Source organism: Schistocerca piceifrons, chromosome 3 (assembly GCF_021461385.2).
Source record: "Schistocerca piceifrons isolate TAMUIC-IGC-003096 chromosome 3, iqSchPice1.1, whole genome shotgun sequence".
NCBI lineage: Eukaryota > Metazoa > Arthropoda > Insecta > Orthoptera > Acrididae > Schistocerca > Schistocerca piceifrons.
Genome location: NC_060140.1, coordinates 267,847,820 through 267,868,916, shown reverse-complemented (window position 1 = coordinate 267,868,916; position 21,097 = coordinate 267,847,820). Strand labels below are relative to the sequence as shown.

The 21,097-nt window shown below is 38.4% G+C and overlaps 1 protein-coding gene across 1 annotated transcript in view; it reads left to right on the top strand.

The window, feature by feature from the left end:
• Positions 1-21,097, top strand: part of LOC124789944 (guanine nucleotide-binding protein subunit alpha homolog) — a 71,453-nt gene that overhangs the window by 19,309 nt on the left and 31,047 nt on the right. Inside the window, exon 2 of the mRNA XM_047257474.1 lies at positions 20,477-20,527. Within this exon, the coding sequence (XP_047113430.1) occupies positions 20,477-20,527 (51 nt within the window). The remainder of the gene's footprint in view (positions 1-20,476; positions 20,528-21,097) is intronic.

Here is a 21,097-nt window from a genome sequence, read left to right as displayed (position 1 = left end):
GGTTCTCAGAATTTTAGCAGTAAATGTCTACAGGGGGAGCTGTGAAAAGAATTTTAAAGAAATGGAATATTACAGACTTTTTTTTACTTCATTTGCTACCAAGTCTCCATTAGCAAAGAAGCATTAAAAGTTACGAAATAATTTATAACCATCTGTTTTCTGCAGTACTGTAAACATGAAATAAATACAAAAATAGATTGAAAAATGATAATCATGGAATTGGGATACAGTTTTTTTTATAAGATCCAAATGTCTTGAAGCTAGCCTTACCATCACATATTATCATGAATAGTTGAACATTTCATTATATTTGCACACTACATATGACACTGGAAAATTTTAAAAAGATATAATTCAGTGGATTCCCCATTTCTAAATGTAATTACGAGGTTTGCCATTAAACATTATTAAGAAATTTTGGTTGGCTGTGCTAGCAGTATATGGATTTTAATGTTAGTACAGAATGGAATTATTTGAATTAACCTCTGGCAAATCACACTGCTTGAATTGTAGTTGCAGTTAAATGTTTAGCGTCATGACCTAGACTTTAGCATTCCGTAACAAGCCAAATTTTAACGCCAAGTGATTTATTTAAATATTACAAAGAAAATGTGTGGTATTTAACTTATTTTGTTTAAAAAGAATAAAAAGCCAAAGTTGATCATAGGATCAATGCTACTTTGTGTCAGTTGATGAAACAAGACTTGACTTGACAGTGTGTCAAATGATAAAGTATCATTTGTGATCAGTATTGATTGGACTGGTAAAGTAATTATATAGACATTACACCCACCCAGTATACCACTTGTGTTTATGAGAGAGAGTGGATTTGAAGTGTTTCTGCAGTTTCATAGGAGCCTAAGTTATGTTTATTTAATGTGTCATTGTGGAGCTGTTCAGTCCTTCTCCTGGGCCACTGGAGATACATGCTTGCCTTTTCTTTGCCACGATGCAAGTTTGGCGGACACATCACCCTGGCTACATTTCACCCCCTCAGAAGATACCTGTTACTTATTTGATAGCAGACTGAGTGGACCTGGCACTGTTTTGGAGGGATGGGAGCAAGGAAGTATTCCCATCCCTATCCGAGATTGAACTCGGGACCTCCAGGACCAGAGTCTAGTGCTTTAGCTGCTAGACCACCACGACGTACCTCATCAAAACTGAGAATTGTTGAGCTGCGTGTATCTTTCTAGATTTTTTCACTTGACACAGATCAGCCCTATTTTATATGTGCAGTATGTACGAGGGGTGCCTGTAAAATAAGGTTCCCTTTTTTTTTTTTTTTTTTTTTTTTCACAGTGTAAAATGTTTATTTCATGAATGCGTACATTTTTGAAAAGTGCAGACTTTAACCTATTTTCCTACATAGTCCCCACTGAGGTCAATACGTTTTTGCATGCGGTGTATGAACTTTTTAATGCCCGAGTCAAAAAAAAGAAGCTGCCACCAAGCCATGCAGATAACTGAGAACCACTTCTTCCAGCTCTTCTCTGTCGTCGAAATGCGTTCCATCCAGGTGTTCCTTCATGTCAGGGAAGAGATGGTAGTCACTTGGGGGCTAAGTCCGAGCTGTAGGGTGGGTGTTTGACAATACCCCATCCAAATTTCGCGATGAGCTCGTTGTTAGCTGTAGTGGTGTGTTGTCGAGCATTATCCTGATGCAAACGCACCCTCTTGGACAACATACCCCTCCTCTTATTTTGAATTGCACGGCGCAATTTTTGCAGTGTCTCGCAGTACCCGGCAGCGCTGACTGTTGTACCGGTGGGCAAGAACTCTCACAACAATACCCCCTTCCTGTCCCAAAACACTGCTGGCACCACTTTGCCGACACTTTACGTTTGTTTGAGTTTTCGGGATCTCGGTGACTGTAGGTGCTTCCATTGTTTGGACTGTTCTTTGGTTTCCAGTGTGCGGTAGTGCACCCAAGTTCCATCTCCAGTGACGATGGAGTCGAGGTATTCCTTGCCATGAGTTCCATGATCTTGAAGTAGTTCTTGGGCCTCTTCAACGCGTTGATGTTTCTGGTCTTCAGTCAGCATTCTTGGCACCCACTTTGCGCAAACCTTAGCGTACCCTAGGAGCTCCGTCAAAATCTTGTCAGTAGAGGTTTTGCTGATGTCAGGGATCATTTCGTAGAGCTCATGAACCGTCACTCTTTGATCTGAGAGCACCGCTGCCTCCACTTTTGCAATTGTTTCGTCGGAAACAGATGGCCGTCCAAAACGTTCACCATGGATGTCAGTATGCCTGTTCTTGAACTCTCTGCACCATTTGCGCACGTGTTGTATGCTCATACACTTGTCTCCATAGATTTTGCATAGCTGAGAGTGGATTTCTGCCGGCGAAATGTTTTTTGCAGACAGGAAACAGATCACCGAACTCAGCTCACACCTGGCAGGCGAAGCGAGGGGGAGATCCATCACATACGGCTGCCAAGCCAAGACTGAGCTCCGCAGGCAGCTCGCTAGGCAGGAGATTTGGAGTGGGGGAACCAAGATACACTACAGAATCGTGGGATCCACTGTACAGCGCTTTACGGGACTGTAGCGTCATGGGAACCTTATTTTACGGACAATCCTTGTACTTGTGTACCAAGTTCAAAAGTACACAGCAAATATCATGAGAAGCGGCCACCACACAAGAAGAACCACTTGCCTGGCGCCTCTCAGTTCCAAACAGCATCCTCCAAATGGGGCTCACTTGTGCTGCCACGTCCATCAGAACTTTGTATTCATCAGCAAAGACAGAGCTGAGATCGAGGGATTACTACGGTTGCTCCTAGTGCTGCTGGAGTGGAGATCATTCTGCCTACAGGCATAGACACATACATAGTCAGCCAGCTCAGTACAATTTTTGCAGTTAAATTACAGAGCGCAGTTCCATGAGCTGCATTCTGAAGACTACATCCCAACTTAGTGTTTGTTATTTTTGGAGAACTAGATCCAGTCAACCTAGAGTGTGCACAATGACAGTCAGTCAAATTGACTGTTTCATAGACTGCAAGAGACTGGTAAATTATTTGTATTTCTTTGTATTAGATACACAGCATCAAGTGCCATGAGTCACACAATTACCAGAAGTAAAGTAAAGTTTTTATCATAATTCTAAATAAATATTATTGATTATTTCCTATTGTGCTACCACATTTCTGTTTTTGTGCCGACCTGTAAGCAAATGTGTCGTTAGCGATAGTACTAGTGTACATCCTGCCACCCATTGTAATGAACTAAAAAATAAAAAAGTTTTTTGCTACTGTGCTTGTTTGGTCTGAATTAATAGTAACATTCTATTACAGCATCCTAACAGTACTCAAATACTGAATAATACAATATCAACTGAGTTGGACTGTTTCTAAAATTAATGAGAGGTACTTCAAAAAGTATAAAGTTGATGTTTGTAGTAGTTTTAATGTCACGATTTTGTATTTATTGCACATTTTAGATTTTTACTAAGTATTTAATTTTATGGCATCCTTTAATCTTTGTCCACTTCTAAGAAATAGAAGCTTTTGAAGATTAGTAGAGGTATATTTTTATGAGCATTTTCTTCTGAAGTGTGAAGTGTAAGTTGATTTATTTTTTCATGTTATTTGAAGTCTGAGCATAGTGTTTAATAATCACAACATTACATGCTTGTAATGCACTGTATGAATGGATACGTTTACCTCCTAGAAGTAGTTACACTGATTTATGAGCACATCCTGCACCTTTTTCTGCTTGCCGCAGCCTTCGACACGTAACTGTGTCACTTGCACACCTCTTCTGAATAGCACAGGAGCACAAATTTTGCGCAGGCCTGGCCTTAAATATCTGGGACAGAAGGTGATATTTTGCTGGTTTTGCAGGCATGTGAGAATTTCGGGCAACTAACTGGCATTTGCTACAGGATTTGCACAATACCTCCTGTTGTGCAAGGAGAGTCCTCTTTCGTGCAACAATTTATTTTTTAGGCTTAAGTTTATGCCTTTTTGTGAGGAGGATCTGCTAAAACTGAGGAACAACAAACTGGTTGGTAAAAGCTATCTGTGGTGTAGATATATTGTCACAATGCTCATGTCACTTCTGTATTATACATTTCTCTTGGACATAAAGATTCCTTCTGTAATGAGAGGACTCTGCAGTATGCAACTACGACACATGCCAGTCAGTATGCGCCGTATTGGAAGAGTGCATCATATATTTTAAGGAACTGAGTGAGGCAGCTCAGTGGTTAGCACAGTGTTGTCGCATTCGAGAGGGTGACAGTTCACCCCTCATCTAGCCGTCCTGAATTGGGTTTTCCATGTTTTCCCTAAATCGCTCCAGGCAGATGTTAGGATCTGTGTGTCTATGTTGTTGTTGTTGTTGTGGTCTTCAGTCCTGAGACTGGTTTGATGCAGCTCTCCATGCTACTCTATTCTGTGCAAGGTTCTTCATCTCCCAGTACCTACGGCAGTCTACATCCCTCTGAATCTGCTTAGTGTATTCATCTCTTGGTCTCCCTCTATGATTTTTACCCTCCACGCTGCCCTCCAGTACTAAATTGGTGATCCCTTGATGCCTCAGAACATGTCCTACAAACCGATCCCTTCTTCTAGTCCTCTTCTCCCCAATTCTATTCAATACCTCCTCATTAGTTATGTGATCTACCCATCTAATCTTCAGCATTCTTCTGTAGCACCACATTTCAAAAGCTCTTCTTGTCCAAACTATTTATCGTCCATGTTTCACTTCCATACATGACCACACTCCATACAAATACCCTCAGAAACGACTTCTTGACACTTAAATCAATACTTGATGTTAACAAATTTCTCTTCAGAAACGCTTTCCTTGCCATTGCCAGTCTACATTTTATATCCTCTCTACTTCGACCATCATGAGTTATTTTGCTCCCCAAATAGCAAAACTCCTTTACAACTTCAAGTGTCTCATTTCCTAATCTTATTCCCTCAGCATCACCCGACTTAATTCGAATGCATTCCATTATCCTCGTTTTGCTTTTGTTGATGTTCATCTTATATCCTCCTTTCAAGACACTATCCATTCCGTTCAACTGCTCTTCCAAGTCCTTTGCTGTCTCTGACAGAATTACAATGTCATCGGCGAACCTCAAAGTTTTTATTTCTTCTCCATGGATTTTAATACCTACTCCGAATTTTTCTTTTGTTTCGTTTATTGCTTGCTCAATATACAGATTGAATAACATAGGGGAGAAACTACAACCCTGTCTCACTCCCTTCCCAACCACTGCTTCCCTTTCATGTCGCTCAACTCTTATAACTGCCATCTGGTTTCTGTACAAATTGTAAATAGCCTTTCGCTCCCTGTATTCTACCCCTGCCACCTTCAGAATTTGAAAGAGAGTATTTCAGTCAACATTGTCGAAAGCTTTCTCTAAGTCTACAAATGCTAGAAACATAGGTTTGCCTTTCCTTAATCTAGCTTCTAAGATAAGTCAGTATTGCCTCACGAGTTCCAACATTTCTACGGAATCCAAACTGATCTTCCCTGAGGTCAACTTCTACCAGTTTTTCCATTCGTCTGTGAAGAATTCGCATTAGTATTTTGCAGCTGTGACTTATTAAACTGATAGTTTGGTAATTTTCACATCTGTCAACACCTGCTTTCTTTGGGGTTGGAATTATTATATTCTTCTTGAAGTCTGAGGGTATTTCGCCTGTCTCATACATCTTGCTCACCAGATGGTAGAGTTTTGTCAGGACTGGCTCTCTCAAGGCTGTCGGTAGTTCTAATGGAATGTTGTCTACTCCTGGGGCCTTGTTTCCACTTAGGTCTTTCAGTGCTCTGTCAAACTCTTCACGCAATATCATATCTCCCATTTCATCTTCATCTACCTCCTCTTCCATTTCCATAATATTGTCCTCAAGAACATTGCCCCTGTATAGACCGTCTATATACTCCTTCGTCATGCCTATAGAGATGACAAAAAGTACAAATTTTCATATGCTCATGATGCATACATTGCTTTTTGCAAAAAGAATAAAATTTAAAAAAAAAAACAAAATGAAACAAAAATTCATACACTCTTGATGCGAACATCACCTTTCTGTAAACTTCAAGAAGTGAAAATTTTTCATTTTTCTGTGAGTGCAATGCAAAAGAAATTGTTCTAGAGATGCTAGGAAGATGAATCAGAAGTCATTGTAAAGCCCTTAAGTTTTAGTCTGACATAATACATCTAGTGAATCCAGCAAATGTGTGTGTGGGAATTGGGTATAAGAGGTCTGTTAGAAAAGTATCTGGCCTTTGACTGGCAGGGGGAGGACAGGCTTACCTGGAGCGTTGGACGCCTAATCACCCTTAAAGTAGTTCCCTTGGGACTCCGGCACTCCATACATTTCTCCCAGCAGCACTGCCATTGTTGGAAGCAAAATAAGAAAGTCTATTTCAGAATGGAGTTTAGCTTGGCTGTTGCTGCGTAATGCCCTCTCTTGTCTAAAATCGCATTCCTTTCAGGGGCCTCTTGAGTTTGGGGAACAACGAGAAGTCGCAGGGAGCCATATCACGAGAGTAAGAAGCCTATTGAAGCACAGGCATTTGCTTTTTGCCAAAAAAGTCTGAATCAAGTGCGAGAAATGTGCTGGATCATTGTTGTGATGGAGGCGCCAATTTCCTGTTGGCTGCAAGTTCGGTCTCTTGTTCTGCACAGCATCACATAAGTGACAGGAGGACATCCCTGTACTTCTCCTTGGTGATTGTTTGACCCTGTGGTGCGTACTATTGGTGCACCACACCGCAGGAGTCAAAGGAAGCAGTCTGCAAAAATTTGGCATTCTTGTGCACTTGACGGGCCTTCTTTGGTGATGGTAATAAGGAATGCTTCCATTGTGATGACTGGAATTTGGTTTCTGGGCCGTACCCGTACACCCAGGCCTCGTCACCAGTGATTATGATGTTTACAAAGTCGACGTCACTGTTTGTGGAGACTAGAATGTCCTGTGAAACTTCTACATGAAGTTGTGTTTGCTCCATCAATTTGCTGACACTCTCCTCATGGCCAAATCTTTGGTCACAGTGAAATGTGCCGAAAAAGTGCTGATGCCCACCTCTTTCACAATTTTCTGATAGTCACACGATGGTTTCATAGTGTCACAGTGCTCACTTTGGCAATGACCTTGTCATTTTGGCATGTGGACGGCTGACCAATGCATGTCTCACTATCCACCAATGTGCAGCCATCATTAAACCTATTGAACGTCTCCTTAATCTGTTCGATGCCCATAGCATCATTACCAAAAGCCATCTGAACCTTCCACCTGGCTGTCGCCCTGTTTCCTGGAAAATTTGGTGCAGTAGTGCTGCTCCAGTTGTTCCATCATATCTTTTACAATAAACCGACGTGAGCACTACATACTACCTGACACAACTGTTGCTTACCAGCAGCAGATTCTATCAACAGGCAGGAAAAAATTCGTGCATGTACATGAAAGTTTAAGGTCGACTCGTGCAAGTGCACTAGATTCAAATCCATCAGGTGTTCGCAAAAAAAAAAATCCCATGATTCTTTATCAGACGTCATACGTCCTAACTGTGGTCCCCTGGGGAACTGTCAGAATGCAAATTTCGGCTCCTTGTCGCAGCTTCACCCACTTTAATTGTATTACTTGAAACTATAATAAATCCTATATAATATGAATGAAACAAAGTCCTGTGATTTTGGTTTTTCTTGTATTTAAGGTTTTCTTTAATTATTTATAATTAACAAAACTACATAAGTTCAGAATATACACTTTTCACTTTTTTAATATGTATGGTGGGAATATGAACTTATTTTATAAACTACTAGTGAAAGTATATTTAAAATTGACCATGGTAAGAGCACTCTTTTTGTAAGTAAATCCAAATGTATTTACCTGTTGACCTTTTGATAAGCACAGATACAAGTTTCTTAACACCATATTTACTCGAATCTAAGCCGCACCTGAAAAATGATACTCTTAGTCAAGGAAAAAAAATCCCGAATCTAAGCCGCACCTCAAAATCGAAACAAAGTTGGTCCATCGTAATATGAGACACAATTTAGGTCGAATGAATGACGATACAGCTACAGTAGCTTGGTTCGAGACTTACGCTTAGCAGTTAAGCTTTATCAGGTTGCCATTGCTATGCATCAGGCGCTCCGTCCGTATTTATACGAGTACCCTTCCTTTTTCACGTGCTTCGTCTGGTTTGAATCGATTGCTTATTTTTCTTCGATCTGATAAGTGCCGTTTTCTTTGTTATAGGTGTTTACGTCACTCTAAGCTGAAAATGCATTATTGAATTGTCATGCATTGTTTGTCGCGGCATGGCTTGCTTTTGTGCGCGCTACCGTCGCTTACAATAAAAAAAAGGGAGGAATTCACTCATTAGCGAAACAATGGCAAGAGACTGCTGTTTGTTGTTACTTACACTGCTGCTTTCTTCGATAATGAACAGCAAGAACCAAATAATAGACTGCGTATGATAGATGATGTTCTGAACGAGAGTTTAGCTAAAATTTTTCTCCGTTTGAAAATCTTTGCAGACACCTCTTTTGTACATTACAATTCTGCACAGAAATTAGGGTCATCTTAGATTTAAAAATCTAGTCAATTGCCGTACTTCGTTTCTGACTATCACTATTGGGCATAAGAATAATACGAATATAAACATGACATGAAATGTATTTTCTTCCGCGTTTGCTGTTGTCTCACAGTAGTTTCGTAGTTTATTAGGCAGACAGGATTTAAATGAGATCGCAGCAAACACGAAAGACTACATTGCAAAATGTTTATATTCGTATTATTCTCATGGTGAAGAGAATACTGCATGTGATTCACAATTCATAGAAGTTCCTATTAGCAACCATCTCTTCTCACACGTAGGGAAAAATTCAGAACGTAGAGTTGGCCATATTGACAAACATCCCAAACAGTCTTGCCAGTCGGATTTTCGTAGTACATTGAAATTCTGCTACATTCGAAGATGAACAATACGGAATTTGTATTTACTTCGCTGGATAATGTATGAAAATCCAGTGGTCGAAACTCGGGGCGGAGAAAAAGGCTCGTCTTCTACCTTTTTTTTAAATTTATTTACTGACTCAGAGGTTTTGGCGCCAGTATTTATCTTTGTGCCTGCAAAGCATGCCTGTGTAGCGCTACATATATTCCGACAGCATTAGTTAGTTGTGACGGCACCTACCAACATTTTTCAGAACTTCCGCTTGCTTTGCACTCGATTCTAAGCCGCAGGCGATTTTTTGGATTACGAAAACCGGAAAAAAGTGCGGCTTAGATTCGAGTAAATACGGTATGTAGTTTTTCTGTTGAAACTTCCTGCAAGAAGAAAACAAAACTGCACATTTTTCACTGACCAGCATTTTCTTTCTCACACAGTTTTAATAGAAAACCTGCAAATTGTTGATTAAAGAAATATATAGCACTTGTTTGTTCAAATGTATGTGAGTATTGTGTAAAAATATGAAGTAAATCAGTCTGGTGCATTGCTAGATCTTTGGAAACAATGTTTCCCCCTTATATATTAGATAATGCTATAACGTTTGGTTGAGTTCACGGAAATCTGAAAAATCTCTTGTGGAAAATATAAAAACATCACTTTTATTTTTAAGTATGTCTTAAATTATAAGATTGAAAAAGAATGGCTTTTTGAGATGTAAAATTAAGAACGTCATATTACATACTTCAGAACTAAAAATTTTTTGTATAAAATTGTTAAGTTACAACTTTCCTTTAAAACTGAGCTGTGGTAGTAAGCTTATTGAGAAAAAGGTTACATGTTTATTATAGTAATAATTTCATATGTCTCAGTAGCCTGATGCAAATCTTTCAATTGGACACCACTTCAGCGACTTGCATGTCCGTAAGCTACTTTAACTGGTGAGAGGGACTTACAGTTTAATGGGGAGCAGATAATACACCACCCATGCAAATTATTAGTAATTTATTAAAACTTGAACATGGTAAATACTTAACTTTAGAAACAATTAGTGTTCATACAGATGACATGAAATTGATGCTGTCGCTGACACTTATTAATATTTAGCACTTAATTACAGAATGATAATTTCATATCAGAGTACAATAGTCTTTAACTGATAATAAGCTCAGAATAACTTTTCTATTCACATATAGTCAGATCTACAATGGCGAGACTGGCGTAGTAAATTGATTGCGGATTACATAGTGATAGGGGCGAGCGGCACTTTGCTCGGACATAAATAACTTCCACTTTTGGCAGTGTCAGCATAAGGAAACATTTGGGGGCGTGTCTATGCCAACTTCTCTTATTCGTTACTGTGTCTTGCAGGAACTGTCTTTACTTATGGTGCCATCATGAGGTACAAACTTTTTGCATGAGACCTCATTTTAGACACCCACCACACGAAATGCCAGTTGATTCTGACAAATCTTAATATCACTGAGAGGTGAATTCTAGGTTAAAGACAGACTGAAAAAATCTTTGGTCTGTCCAGGATTCAATCCTGTGATCTTTGCTTCCAGACACATGCTTTAGTGCTAGATAATCCTTGAGTTGAAACCTGATAAAATATTCAAGCAATAAAAGTTACCTGAAACAGAATCACGTGTGTAATAATCATTTTAATGAACACCATTTTCTTTTTTAGAAAAGTTTTAAGCAATATTTTTCTGAAATGGAGAATAACAATAAATAAAGAAGGTACACAAGGAAATCTAAAGTACTCACTTGAGCTATAAGTGAAGTCTTACAAATAAGTCATGATATGGTATCTAAATCAACTTTCATTGTAGAGATTCTTGATGTTAACATACAGGCTTCAACCCTTCTCATGTTACAGTCAGGTAGGTAATGCTTCTAAGATTTCATTGTTTAGGTAAGGATTAAAAAAACTGCATAAACCTTTTAGGACGAATGGCACTAAACTTTAATTTTGTAGGATTATTGTCCATTTCAAGATTTTACGCAATGTACCACCAACTGGCATAATTTGCTTAAGATAGTTGTAACAAATCCATTTTCAATCATGCCCGAACCATCTAAGAAAGCATGGTGTTTAAAATTGGTTTGTGTGCTTGATTTACCATTCAAGAAGTAAGACTTAATTGCAACCTGAAAAATCAGTCCCTGGAATGAGAGAGCACATTGTGAGCCCGTGGGATTATTTTTGAATTACTGAATTGTGATAGTAGCCCTGTTTCATTTTTCTTGTATTTCTGTGCTGTATGTAATTAAAAATTGATTTGATTTTCATTTGGCCTTTGTAAACTGGTTTTAGCAGTGGGTTTTTTAGTGACCACCGTGTCCATAGAGAGCACTTTTGCCATGTGCTGTGGCATAATAGTGCAATTTTATTTCAGCGATGTAATCAGTCTTGTGGAATTTTGTGTCAAAAATTTCTTTCTGTTTTTATATGGTGCAACACTACCACTAGGAAAGTAGAACATACTTTTTATGTTGGGCATCTTTCACTGGAGAACATAAAATGCCACTGTATTGTGTTTAAAACAATAAAACACGAAGGCCTAAGTCAGATGTTTGCGTTATCATCATTGCAGTACACAACAAAAAGAGGTTTAGCTGATCCTCCAGCTGTACGACTGAGTTTCATATTGAAGGAGTAAAGAGTAATTTTCAGCAAAATAACAGATCATGAGAACATGTTCTGTTTGTAAGTTTTTCATATAGCCAGAAAACTGGTTTGCCTCATTTTCTACATGAACTAGAAGCTGAGGCCAATTATTTTCAGAAGCAGCTTCAGCAATGACTGTATTAATATTGTCAATAAGTACATAAACCAATTAATTAGCAATATCTGTAAACACTACAATACAAAAACTTTTGCCTCATAGTAGAATAAAAGGTGGAATAAACTTTCTCTTGTTAGTTAGTTCCATATTCCATGACTGGTTCGTACTATTAATTGTAATGATATGGAACAAATCGTTTTACATTCACACTACACATTCATATGTAAATATTTAAACATGCTGACAATTCACAAAGTTTTATTTATTTCCTACCCACCTTCTACACATGGCAGAAACAGGAATTTTTATACAGAATAGTACTTCTCAAGGTGGAACTTTTTACATTTGTTTTCGATCTTATCACTGCTGTCGGTCAGACTTTCTGTGCCCTTGAATAAGAGACAAAAAATTTTGTGGCAGTATTGTAAACATCTTTTTGTGCTAAACACAACCCTAATTCAGAACAGTGAATGACATTTTTTCTTCTGTTATTGTAATTACATACATCATTGTTTCTTTTGAATTGTAGTGGGTTATTTACAACAAACTTCATGAGGGAATAAATATACCGTGTTGTAGAAGAAGTCAGTGTGCATAACCCCATAGGCAGATGTCGGCAAGGTGATTATGGGGAGCACCACTTTATTTTGACAGCATTCTTTTAAGCAATGAAGACTTTCATAACCGTCGAGTGGCCATGTTGATTTACATAACATAAGTTGACGTGTGGCGTACTTTGTGTGCACTAAAGATTAGCTGTTTTTATGTTACCAAGGTAAACATGTATGGGAAAAATCTCCATTTAATCATACTTTAATTAGACAGCAATAACATAAACTTATCAGAGTTTAGTTAAACAATAATAAAATAAACTTGCATTTTCTTGCTCAGTTGCCATGTACAAGTGTTACCCCACAGCAGTGACCCCCTCCGAGCATTAAACAGCCTAGTTCCATCAGCTCCCTGCCAAACATTTAATAACTATGTCTTGGAGAACAGCTTCATTGTGAGATTGTGCTGCTAGCTCAGAATCTGGGTCATTTTCTCGCTTGGATAGTAAATTTTTTCTCACCGCTATTATTTTATATTACTGCTGCTCATTTAGATGTATTACAGTACCATTTATTGCTGTGTTAGCTGAAGCAATGATGAAGGAATAGGTACAGACTCGCAGTTGTAAAAAACAGTGGAATGGTACAAGACAGTGTTACTTGTCATTGGCACGCACTTTATACATATGCGCACCCACTCATGGGTTAAAGGTTAATTACCCAAAACATTAATCCATATGAAAATACACAGAATACCGTAACTTACTGATTTGTCTCTCCCAAAAATTTGCAGCATTTCAGAGTGCTAATACGGCTGAACTAAGTTATGACAGGTGTTCAAAAGAAAAGACGCCCACAAAACGGTGGGTATAAATGAAGTCTTTAGTCAAAAGTAATCACTAGAGGCTTGAGCACAATTATCCTACTGCTTCATCTAGGCCATTACACTTTGTGTGACCTTGGAGATGTGTAGAGACTCATTATCATGGAACAGAATCACTTTCTCCACGAGCTCAGGATGTTTGCTCTTGATGGACTGGCATAGGCTATGGAGTGTCTCTCAGTACACATTACTGTTAATGGTTTTTCTGTGTTCAAGGAATTCAATGGGTATTGTATCTCAAAAATTGAAAAAGATGATGAGCATCACCTTGCCTGCTGAAGGCACAGCTCTGAATTTCTTAGGGGAGGTGACAACACATGCTTCCATTGTATGCTGTCCTGCTTTGTCTCTGGCTTGAAACAACGGCACCAGCTCGTATGTCCAGCAGCAGTCCGCTCCAAGAAAGCGATATCTTGAAGATACTGGAACAAGTGTTGCATTTGTGGTTTGCTGAACTGTTTTGGAATCCATTGCGCCTTCACATTCCGGTAATGCAACTTGTGCACAGTTGCCCACACTGTTCAGACACTGGCCCCCACCACCTCTTTCAGCATTCGTATTGTGACACACTGATCACTTCTTACCAGGTCGTGCACCTTGACAATGAGTTCAGCCATAGTTCGCCTGGCCTAGTGCCTAGTGTTGCGTCCTCACTTAAACACATCACAAAAATGGGCACTCCTTTTTCTCACTGGTATGTTGGACACACAGGCTCACATGTATACAACCACCATCTGGCTACGAATATTGGTTGGTTTAACCCCTTCTGCAGTCAGAAATCTGATAACATCTTGCTGCTACTCAGTCGTTAAATTGAATTTTGCAGTGTGACCCATGGTGTCATCACATGCACTGCTTCATCAAATGGATGGAACATACAACTGCCTTGTTCTTTCCTGCACCATGTGCCCGAGCATGTACACAACTGTGCCGAAAGTGACACTCATGTCCCTAGATGTCTCACTATGTTGTCCCAAAGTGGTGTATACAAATTTCAGTAGGTTTGGATGTTACAGCATCTCATACCTTTTCATTCGAACACTCGTTATACTTTGGGAGTTCTAGAATGTGTTTTTTCGTCTAAATTCTCATTATCCTGGATGCTTCAAAATTTTGAAGGTCCCATCCTAGTTACTATTTCCTTGCTCTTATCATTGGTGTAGTACCTCTAAATGTGCAGAACTTAAAATGTTGTGCCTTTTCAAATTGATAGTGGGGCCATTTGCAGAAAACCATTCAATAATACTTCTGAGAACAGTATTTACCTGTTGTTATCTTGTTGCATATATATTTGGATTGGTTACAGTGCTAGTGTTATCTGCAGAAAGAACTACTTGTATATTAGACAGGTAGTAATTTACATAATAGGGAAACAATAATGGACTTAAGATTGGGACTAGTGAAACCCCCTATGTGGTTTCTCCCTGGTCAGATGAAGCTCCTCTATTTACATTGGTTGAATCATTAAATATAGCTTTTTGCCTTATTTTGATTATGTATAATTATCCTTTGGTTGGCTGAATTCTATAAAACCTCAATTTATTTAGGAGAAAATTGTGATTCACACTGTCAAATGCCTTAGGTCATAGAAAATACCAACCAATGCTGTTTTGGTATTGAATGCCTGTAGAATTTGAGGAGTGAACTTCCAGATAGCATTTTCAGCAGAGAACTCTTCTTTAATCCAAACTGTGACTTGCTGAGGATGTTACTATTGCTCAGGTGGGATACTATTCTAGAATACATCTCCTCAAATATTTTGGAAAATGTCAGTAATGAAACTGTCGGCAGTTATTGATATCTGTATTACCTTCCTTATAGAGTTGTTTACAAATTATATTCAATCCCTCTGAAAAAATGTCCTGATTTAGTTATAGATTATGCATTTTAGAAGAGACTGCACTATTTTATGGGAGATGAAGGTAGCTTTTCTTTCAAAATGAAATTTTCTTAATTTTAGAATGAGAAGTGGGCAAGACATAAATATGATTTCTATCTTGAATTGCCTGTTCTTAAATTTTCTACTACTTTTAAGAATTGAATATTGCTTTTTCAACAAACTGCTTGGATTTCTCTCCCGAGTTGCTTGTTCTTAAAATTCCTACTACTTTTAAGAAATGAATATTAAACAGGGCCGCTACGTGTGACTTTTCATTTATAGCCCTTCAGTTTAAGTCAACAGTGATGTTATCCTATTCTCTGGCCTGTTGTCCTTTCTTTCATTTTACTATTTTCATTATTGATTTAAATTTGTTGTTGAAATACTGGTTTCTGACATAATATGCATGCTCTTAGTTTTTAAAAAACTTTTTGTAGTAATTTTGGGTGGTTTTGCAACTACTAGGATTTTACTTGTTCTTGACAATAGGCAGATTCCTATTTTCCCTTCGAAAGATACTTTAAACCTTCTAGTGATCCATGATCTTTTTTACATGGGTGATTTGTTTATGAGAACAACTATTTTCAGATAATGATATGAATTTATCGTGAACAAAATTAAATTTTATGTCGGCATTTGGTTCATTACATGGGATCACAATTATTGAACTATGTGAAAAAAAGTAAGTTACTAAAAACTATGGGGTCCACACAATTTATTCAACATGTAAACGTCGTCATAAATATTCGAATTTAGGTAATGGCACGTTCGCTATGCTGGCCATCATTGGCGATCATGCGGCGGAGACGGATAGCGAAATTCTGCATGATCTGCTGAAGTGTTGGAACATCAGTGTTGTCCAGGCTGTTTTCAGCTCAGCAATGGTTTTGGGATTATTGCTGTACACCTTGTCTTTAATAAAGCCCCACAAAAATAAGTTGCATATGTTCTTCAGATCCGGAGAATATGGCGGCCAATCAAGGCCCATGCCAGTGGCCTTTGGGTACCCCAGGACCAGAATGTGGTTCCCAAAGTGCTCTTCCAGGGCATCCAACACTCTCCTCCTTCGATGGGGTTGAGCTCCATCTTGCATGAACCACATCTTGTCAAAATCAGGGTCACTTTGGAGAATTGGGATGAAATCATCTTCCAAAAGTTTTATGTACCGTTTGGTAGACACCATACCATCAATGAATATCGCACCAATTATTCCATGACTGGACATTGCACATCACACAGTCACCCATTGAGGGTTAAGAGGCTTCTTGCTCGCAAAATGCTGTTTGTCAATCCCCCAAATGAGCCAATTTTGCTTATTGACGAACCCATTCAAATGATAGTGAGCTTCATTTCTAAACCAAACCTTGAATGTGCATACTAATTCCTGTCATGCCACATGATCAAACATGAAGTTTGGATGTCCTAACACAAACTGTTCAGAAATTATGATGATTTAATTTCATGTGGTTTAATTATTGTCGACTTGTAAATATGATCCCAGATTATCTCTTCTAAACTTCTCCTTCTTGTGAGTTTCATATACCATGTGGTGTCTCTTGCACCTAGGTTTTCATAACCTATCTTGCCAATCTTCGTCGTACATAGCTCTATTCTGCATTGCATGCCTCACTCCAGTTTCCCAGTTTAGTTTGGGTCTTCCTCTCCTTCTGTATCATGGAGATTTCCAGTGCTAATTTTAGGAGGTCATATTTCCTCTGGTGGTCTCCTAACAAGGAAACATCACCAACTGAACCTCATATTTTAAGGAGAAAAACGCACACGTCAAGATACCAGCCCCAGCAATCGATCTCGCACAAAAATTTGGTTCATAATTCTGAAAGTATGCAGTTATGGCTGACTGAGTGTACAGCTTTTAAATTTCACACTCACCGGTTGTTTGCCACTCACTCAAGCTCAATGCAGCCACCTAAGCCCAAGTGTGAAATGCTCTACAGCAGAGCGAGCAAGAGGTTCATGTTCATATGTCAATGAACAAACAAGTGATAGTGTGTTGTTCATAGGTATCGTGGTGTGCAGTTTCCAACAATTACATTGAGATGATAAAAGTCGTGGGATGCACCCTAATATCGACTCGGACCTCCTTTTGCCCAACATAATGCTGCGACTTGATGTGGCATGGACTCAACAAGTCAATGAAAATCCTCTGCAGAGATATTGAGGCATGCTGCCTCTATAGCTATCCACACTTGCAAAAGCGTTGCCGGTGCAGGATTTTGTGTATGACTGACCTCTCAATCATGTCTCATAAATGTTTGATGGGTGGCCAGATCATTTGTTCAAACCGTACAGAATGTTTTTCAAACCAGTCATAAAGAATTGTGGACTGGTGACATGGTGTATTGTTATCCAAAAGAATTCCATCATTATTTGGGAACACAAAGTCCATGAATGACTGCAGATCATCTACAAGTAGCCGAACATAACCATTTCGAGTCAATGATCAGTTCAGTTGGACCAGAGGACCCAGTCCATTCCATGTAAACACAGCCCACATCATTATGGGCCACCACCAGCTTGCAGAGTGCCTTTTCGACAACTTTGGTCCAAGGCTTCTTGGAATCTACACTATACTCGACCCTGCCATCGGCTCTTACCAACTGAAATTGGGACTCATCTGACCATGCCACGATTTTCCAGTCATATAGGTACCAACCGGTATGGTTATGAGCCCAGGAGAGGCGCTGCAGGCGATGTTGTGCAGTAGGCAAAGGCACTTGCATCAATCATCTGCTACCATAGCCCATTAATGCCAAATTTCGCCACACTGTCCAAACAGGTACATTTGTTGGATGTACCAAATTGGTTTCTGCAGTTATTTCACACAGTGTTCCTTGTCTGTTAGCACTTACAACTGTACATAAACTCCACTGCTCTTGGTTGTTAAGTCAAGGCTGTCTGCCACTACATTATCCGTGGAGAGAAGTAATGTCCGAAATTTGGCATTCTCCACACACTTTTTACACTGGATCTTGGCATATTGAATTCTCTAATGCTTTCCAAAATGGAACGTCCCATGTACTTAGCTCCAACTACCATTCTGCCTTCAGTTCTGTTAATTCCCATGGTATGGCCATAATCACGTTGAAATCTTTTCACATAAATCACATGATTACAAATGACAAGTGCTCCAATGTACAGCCATTTTGTACCTTGTGTATGCGTTACTACAGCCATATGTATATGTGGATATCGCTAGCCCGTGACTTTCGTCACCTCAGTATAGTTGGTGCCAGAGGTCTCTCTACTTTGAATACTTATGTTGTGTTTTGCAAGTGAAGTTCAAATTAACAAAATGAATGAGTGCATCATTAAAGAAGTAGCATAGTACTATTAAATTATTAACATCACTGTTGTGAATTATTATCTTTGGATGGGAAAACTGACACTGTTAAAGAGAAGTACATTTGCAGGAGATGCAATATCCTTCAATGTGATTGACATGATTAAATTGTACATCAAAAATCGTCAACTCTTTCAAAATTATGCTTTGGTTTCTTAGGTTTATTCAGTTTGATTTTCAGGCAAAGTAATATTGAATGTGCATGTGTGTGAGTTGGCATATTAGGTACTATTTTCCTGTAAAACAATGTGTTTGTGAACAAGATTTCAAAACACATTCAGCAGAAGTGACCCACTCTCCCCTCATTTTCCTTTGCCATTAACATCCCATTAATAGGAGGGCTCTGGTTGACACTCTGCTGTACATTACTTCACACTCGGCTAATTAAGAGGCTGCAGTGGGATGGAGTGAATAACAAACAACCTGTATTCATCAAATTTAAAAGCTGCACAGTCAGAAAGTCATAACTGGCCAAATTTTCACACAGTAACCATTGCTAGGATTGATTTACCATGAGTGTGCTTTTTTCTCCTTAAAATATGTTAAGTTGGGGATGTTTCCTTGTAAGGTAACCATACCATGTTGGGAGTTCATTTTCAATATCTTTGATAACTCCCTTCTGTCCTTGTAGCATTTCTTGTAAAATATTGTTAAATTTCTGCTGAGTAATATCTGTACAATAAGGGAGTATCTTATTTATCCTAACTAACTGTGCATTGTGATAAGACAGAACATTTGTTACTTTATGTATGGTTCTTTTCATGCTTTGAGCTACATCAAAGAAAACATTATCAGAGTCCTAGTTTCTTTACACGCTGTGTTGGACCAAACAAATTTTCCAAATCATTTTATCTATCAGATTTCTTTACAAAATGTGTACTGAAATCACAACAGACTAAGAACAGCTTGTTGCTGTCTGGCGCAGAGCATAGTAAGAAATCCGTAAGCCTCAAAAAGAGTTTAAAATTTCCTATGATGGATCTGTATACAGTTACAATTAAAAGTTAACTATCTTCATTATTAATTCACAAGCACAAACTTCTGTGCGCTTATTCGTAATAAATCTACTTGTTTCAATGGTTTTGAACTTTTGTTATGTCTCAATATATGTGACAACTCTTCCTTTTCCTCAAGTTAGTTCTACACCAGTAAAAAGCTACTCAATAACAGTTAGAGTTGACTGTTTCTTGGAGTATCAACTGCTAAGAAAAATTGATGTAGTGTTGTACTGCACTTAAAAATTAGCTTCACGTTCAATACATCCTTTCCTCATTTCAAATTTTATTATTAACAGTCAGAAACAGGTGACACAGACATATATTTTTGAGGAAAAATAAAATGAATGATTTGAGATTTTAAAAAACATGAATAAATAAAAACTTGAGATTTTTGGAAAATTAATCTTACAGTATTGTTGTTACATATCAAAGTGAAGCACAGCTTTAAAAAGGCACCAGTTACCTGTAGCTGTAGTATTTTAGGAGCTATACTCCAATTAACTCTTCAAAATGTTTGGAAAATCTGACAAGTATTTCTCAAAAATGAAACATTGGCATGCTCAAAAGCTCTTCAAATTTGCAGTATTTTTTAACTATATGGGTGCACCAAACAAAAATTTAGAGAAATGTAAGACAAAAAGTTCTAAAAATTAGGCAGAATTGGTTGATTGCTATGGAGTGATCCAGATGTAAACGAGTGTAGATATTGGAAAGATGGTCCGTATCTAGAATGGTGCGATGTACTGCAGCTAACAAGTTCTTGATTTGAATTGAAGTGTTGAATGTTGGAGACATTGGTCAGAATGCTAGGTTTTTCACTGTGGAAGAGTTTGAGAGTCTGAAATCCCAGAATTAGCTGTCCATGTTTACCAATTGGCCTGTTTAAGCTTTCCTTACACTGTGAAATAATTGTAGTTAGTTGTTGCAACAATGTTGCAGGTGCATTTAGATGCATGGAAACTGTCAGCATGTATGTTGTCCAACACTGGCTGTATCAGATTGATTCTTATACAAAACCCTTTTTTTTATTTAGAAGTGCTACCTGTTTCAGAGTAATTAGCTGATATTCCTCTGCTTCTTTCCAGAGTGATTCTGTTCAGTACTTCTTTGATAATTTGGAGAGGATAGCAAGAATGGTGAGTAAACTGGCCATTTACAGAGAACAATAAAGTCTTTGAAATTGGCATTTTGTCACTTAGAGGAAAATAATTGCAGAATTTGTCATTTAAGAAACAATACCATGTTAGAAAGCAGTTCTAAAGTCAAGGCCTTCATTAATAAGTATGAATAGCATTTCACTATATGATGTGTACACTGGGAAATAAATTGTGGCTCACTTGACAGTAAAATGAGAAAGTGAAGAGTTGTTTTGAGAGTCGTTGACAGCTGTCAGTCAGTACCCAGTCATCAATTCTCAGCAGACCTGGCTATGATGTCTTTCGTGACAGTGTCCTTGCATAAAAAGTTCCTGCTTTACTTGTTTCCTCAAATTTGGATAAAATCTCAAGGATTCTTGGAGTATTTTGAAGAACAAGCATTGAAAAAATGCTCTCTTCTGTCCATCCTGTTTTTTTTTAGATATGTTTATAAAACATTTTTAATTTGATCACATGGGAGTGAGGTGCTGCAGCAGTTCATTGACTATTTGAATGATATAAATCATAAGATTTACAATGAAGGTGGAAAACGGTGGAAAGTGACTTCCC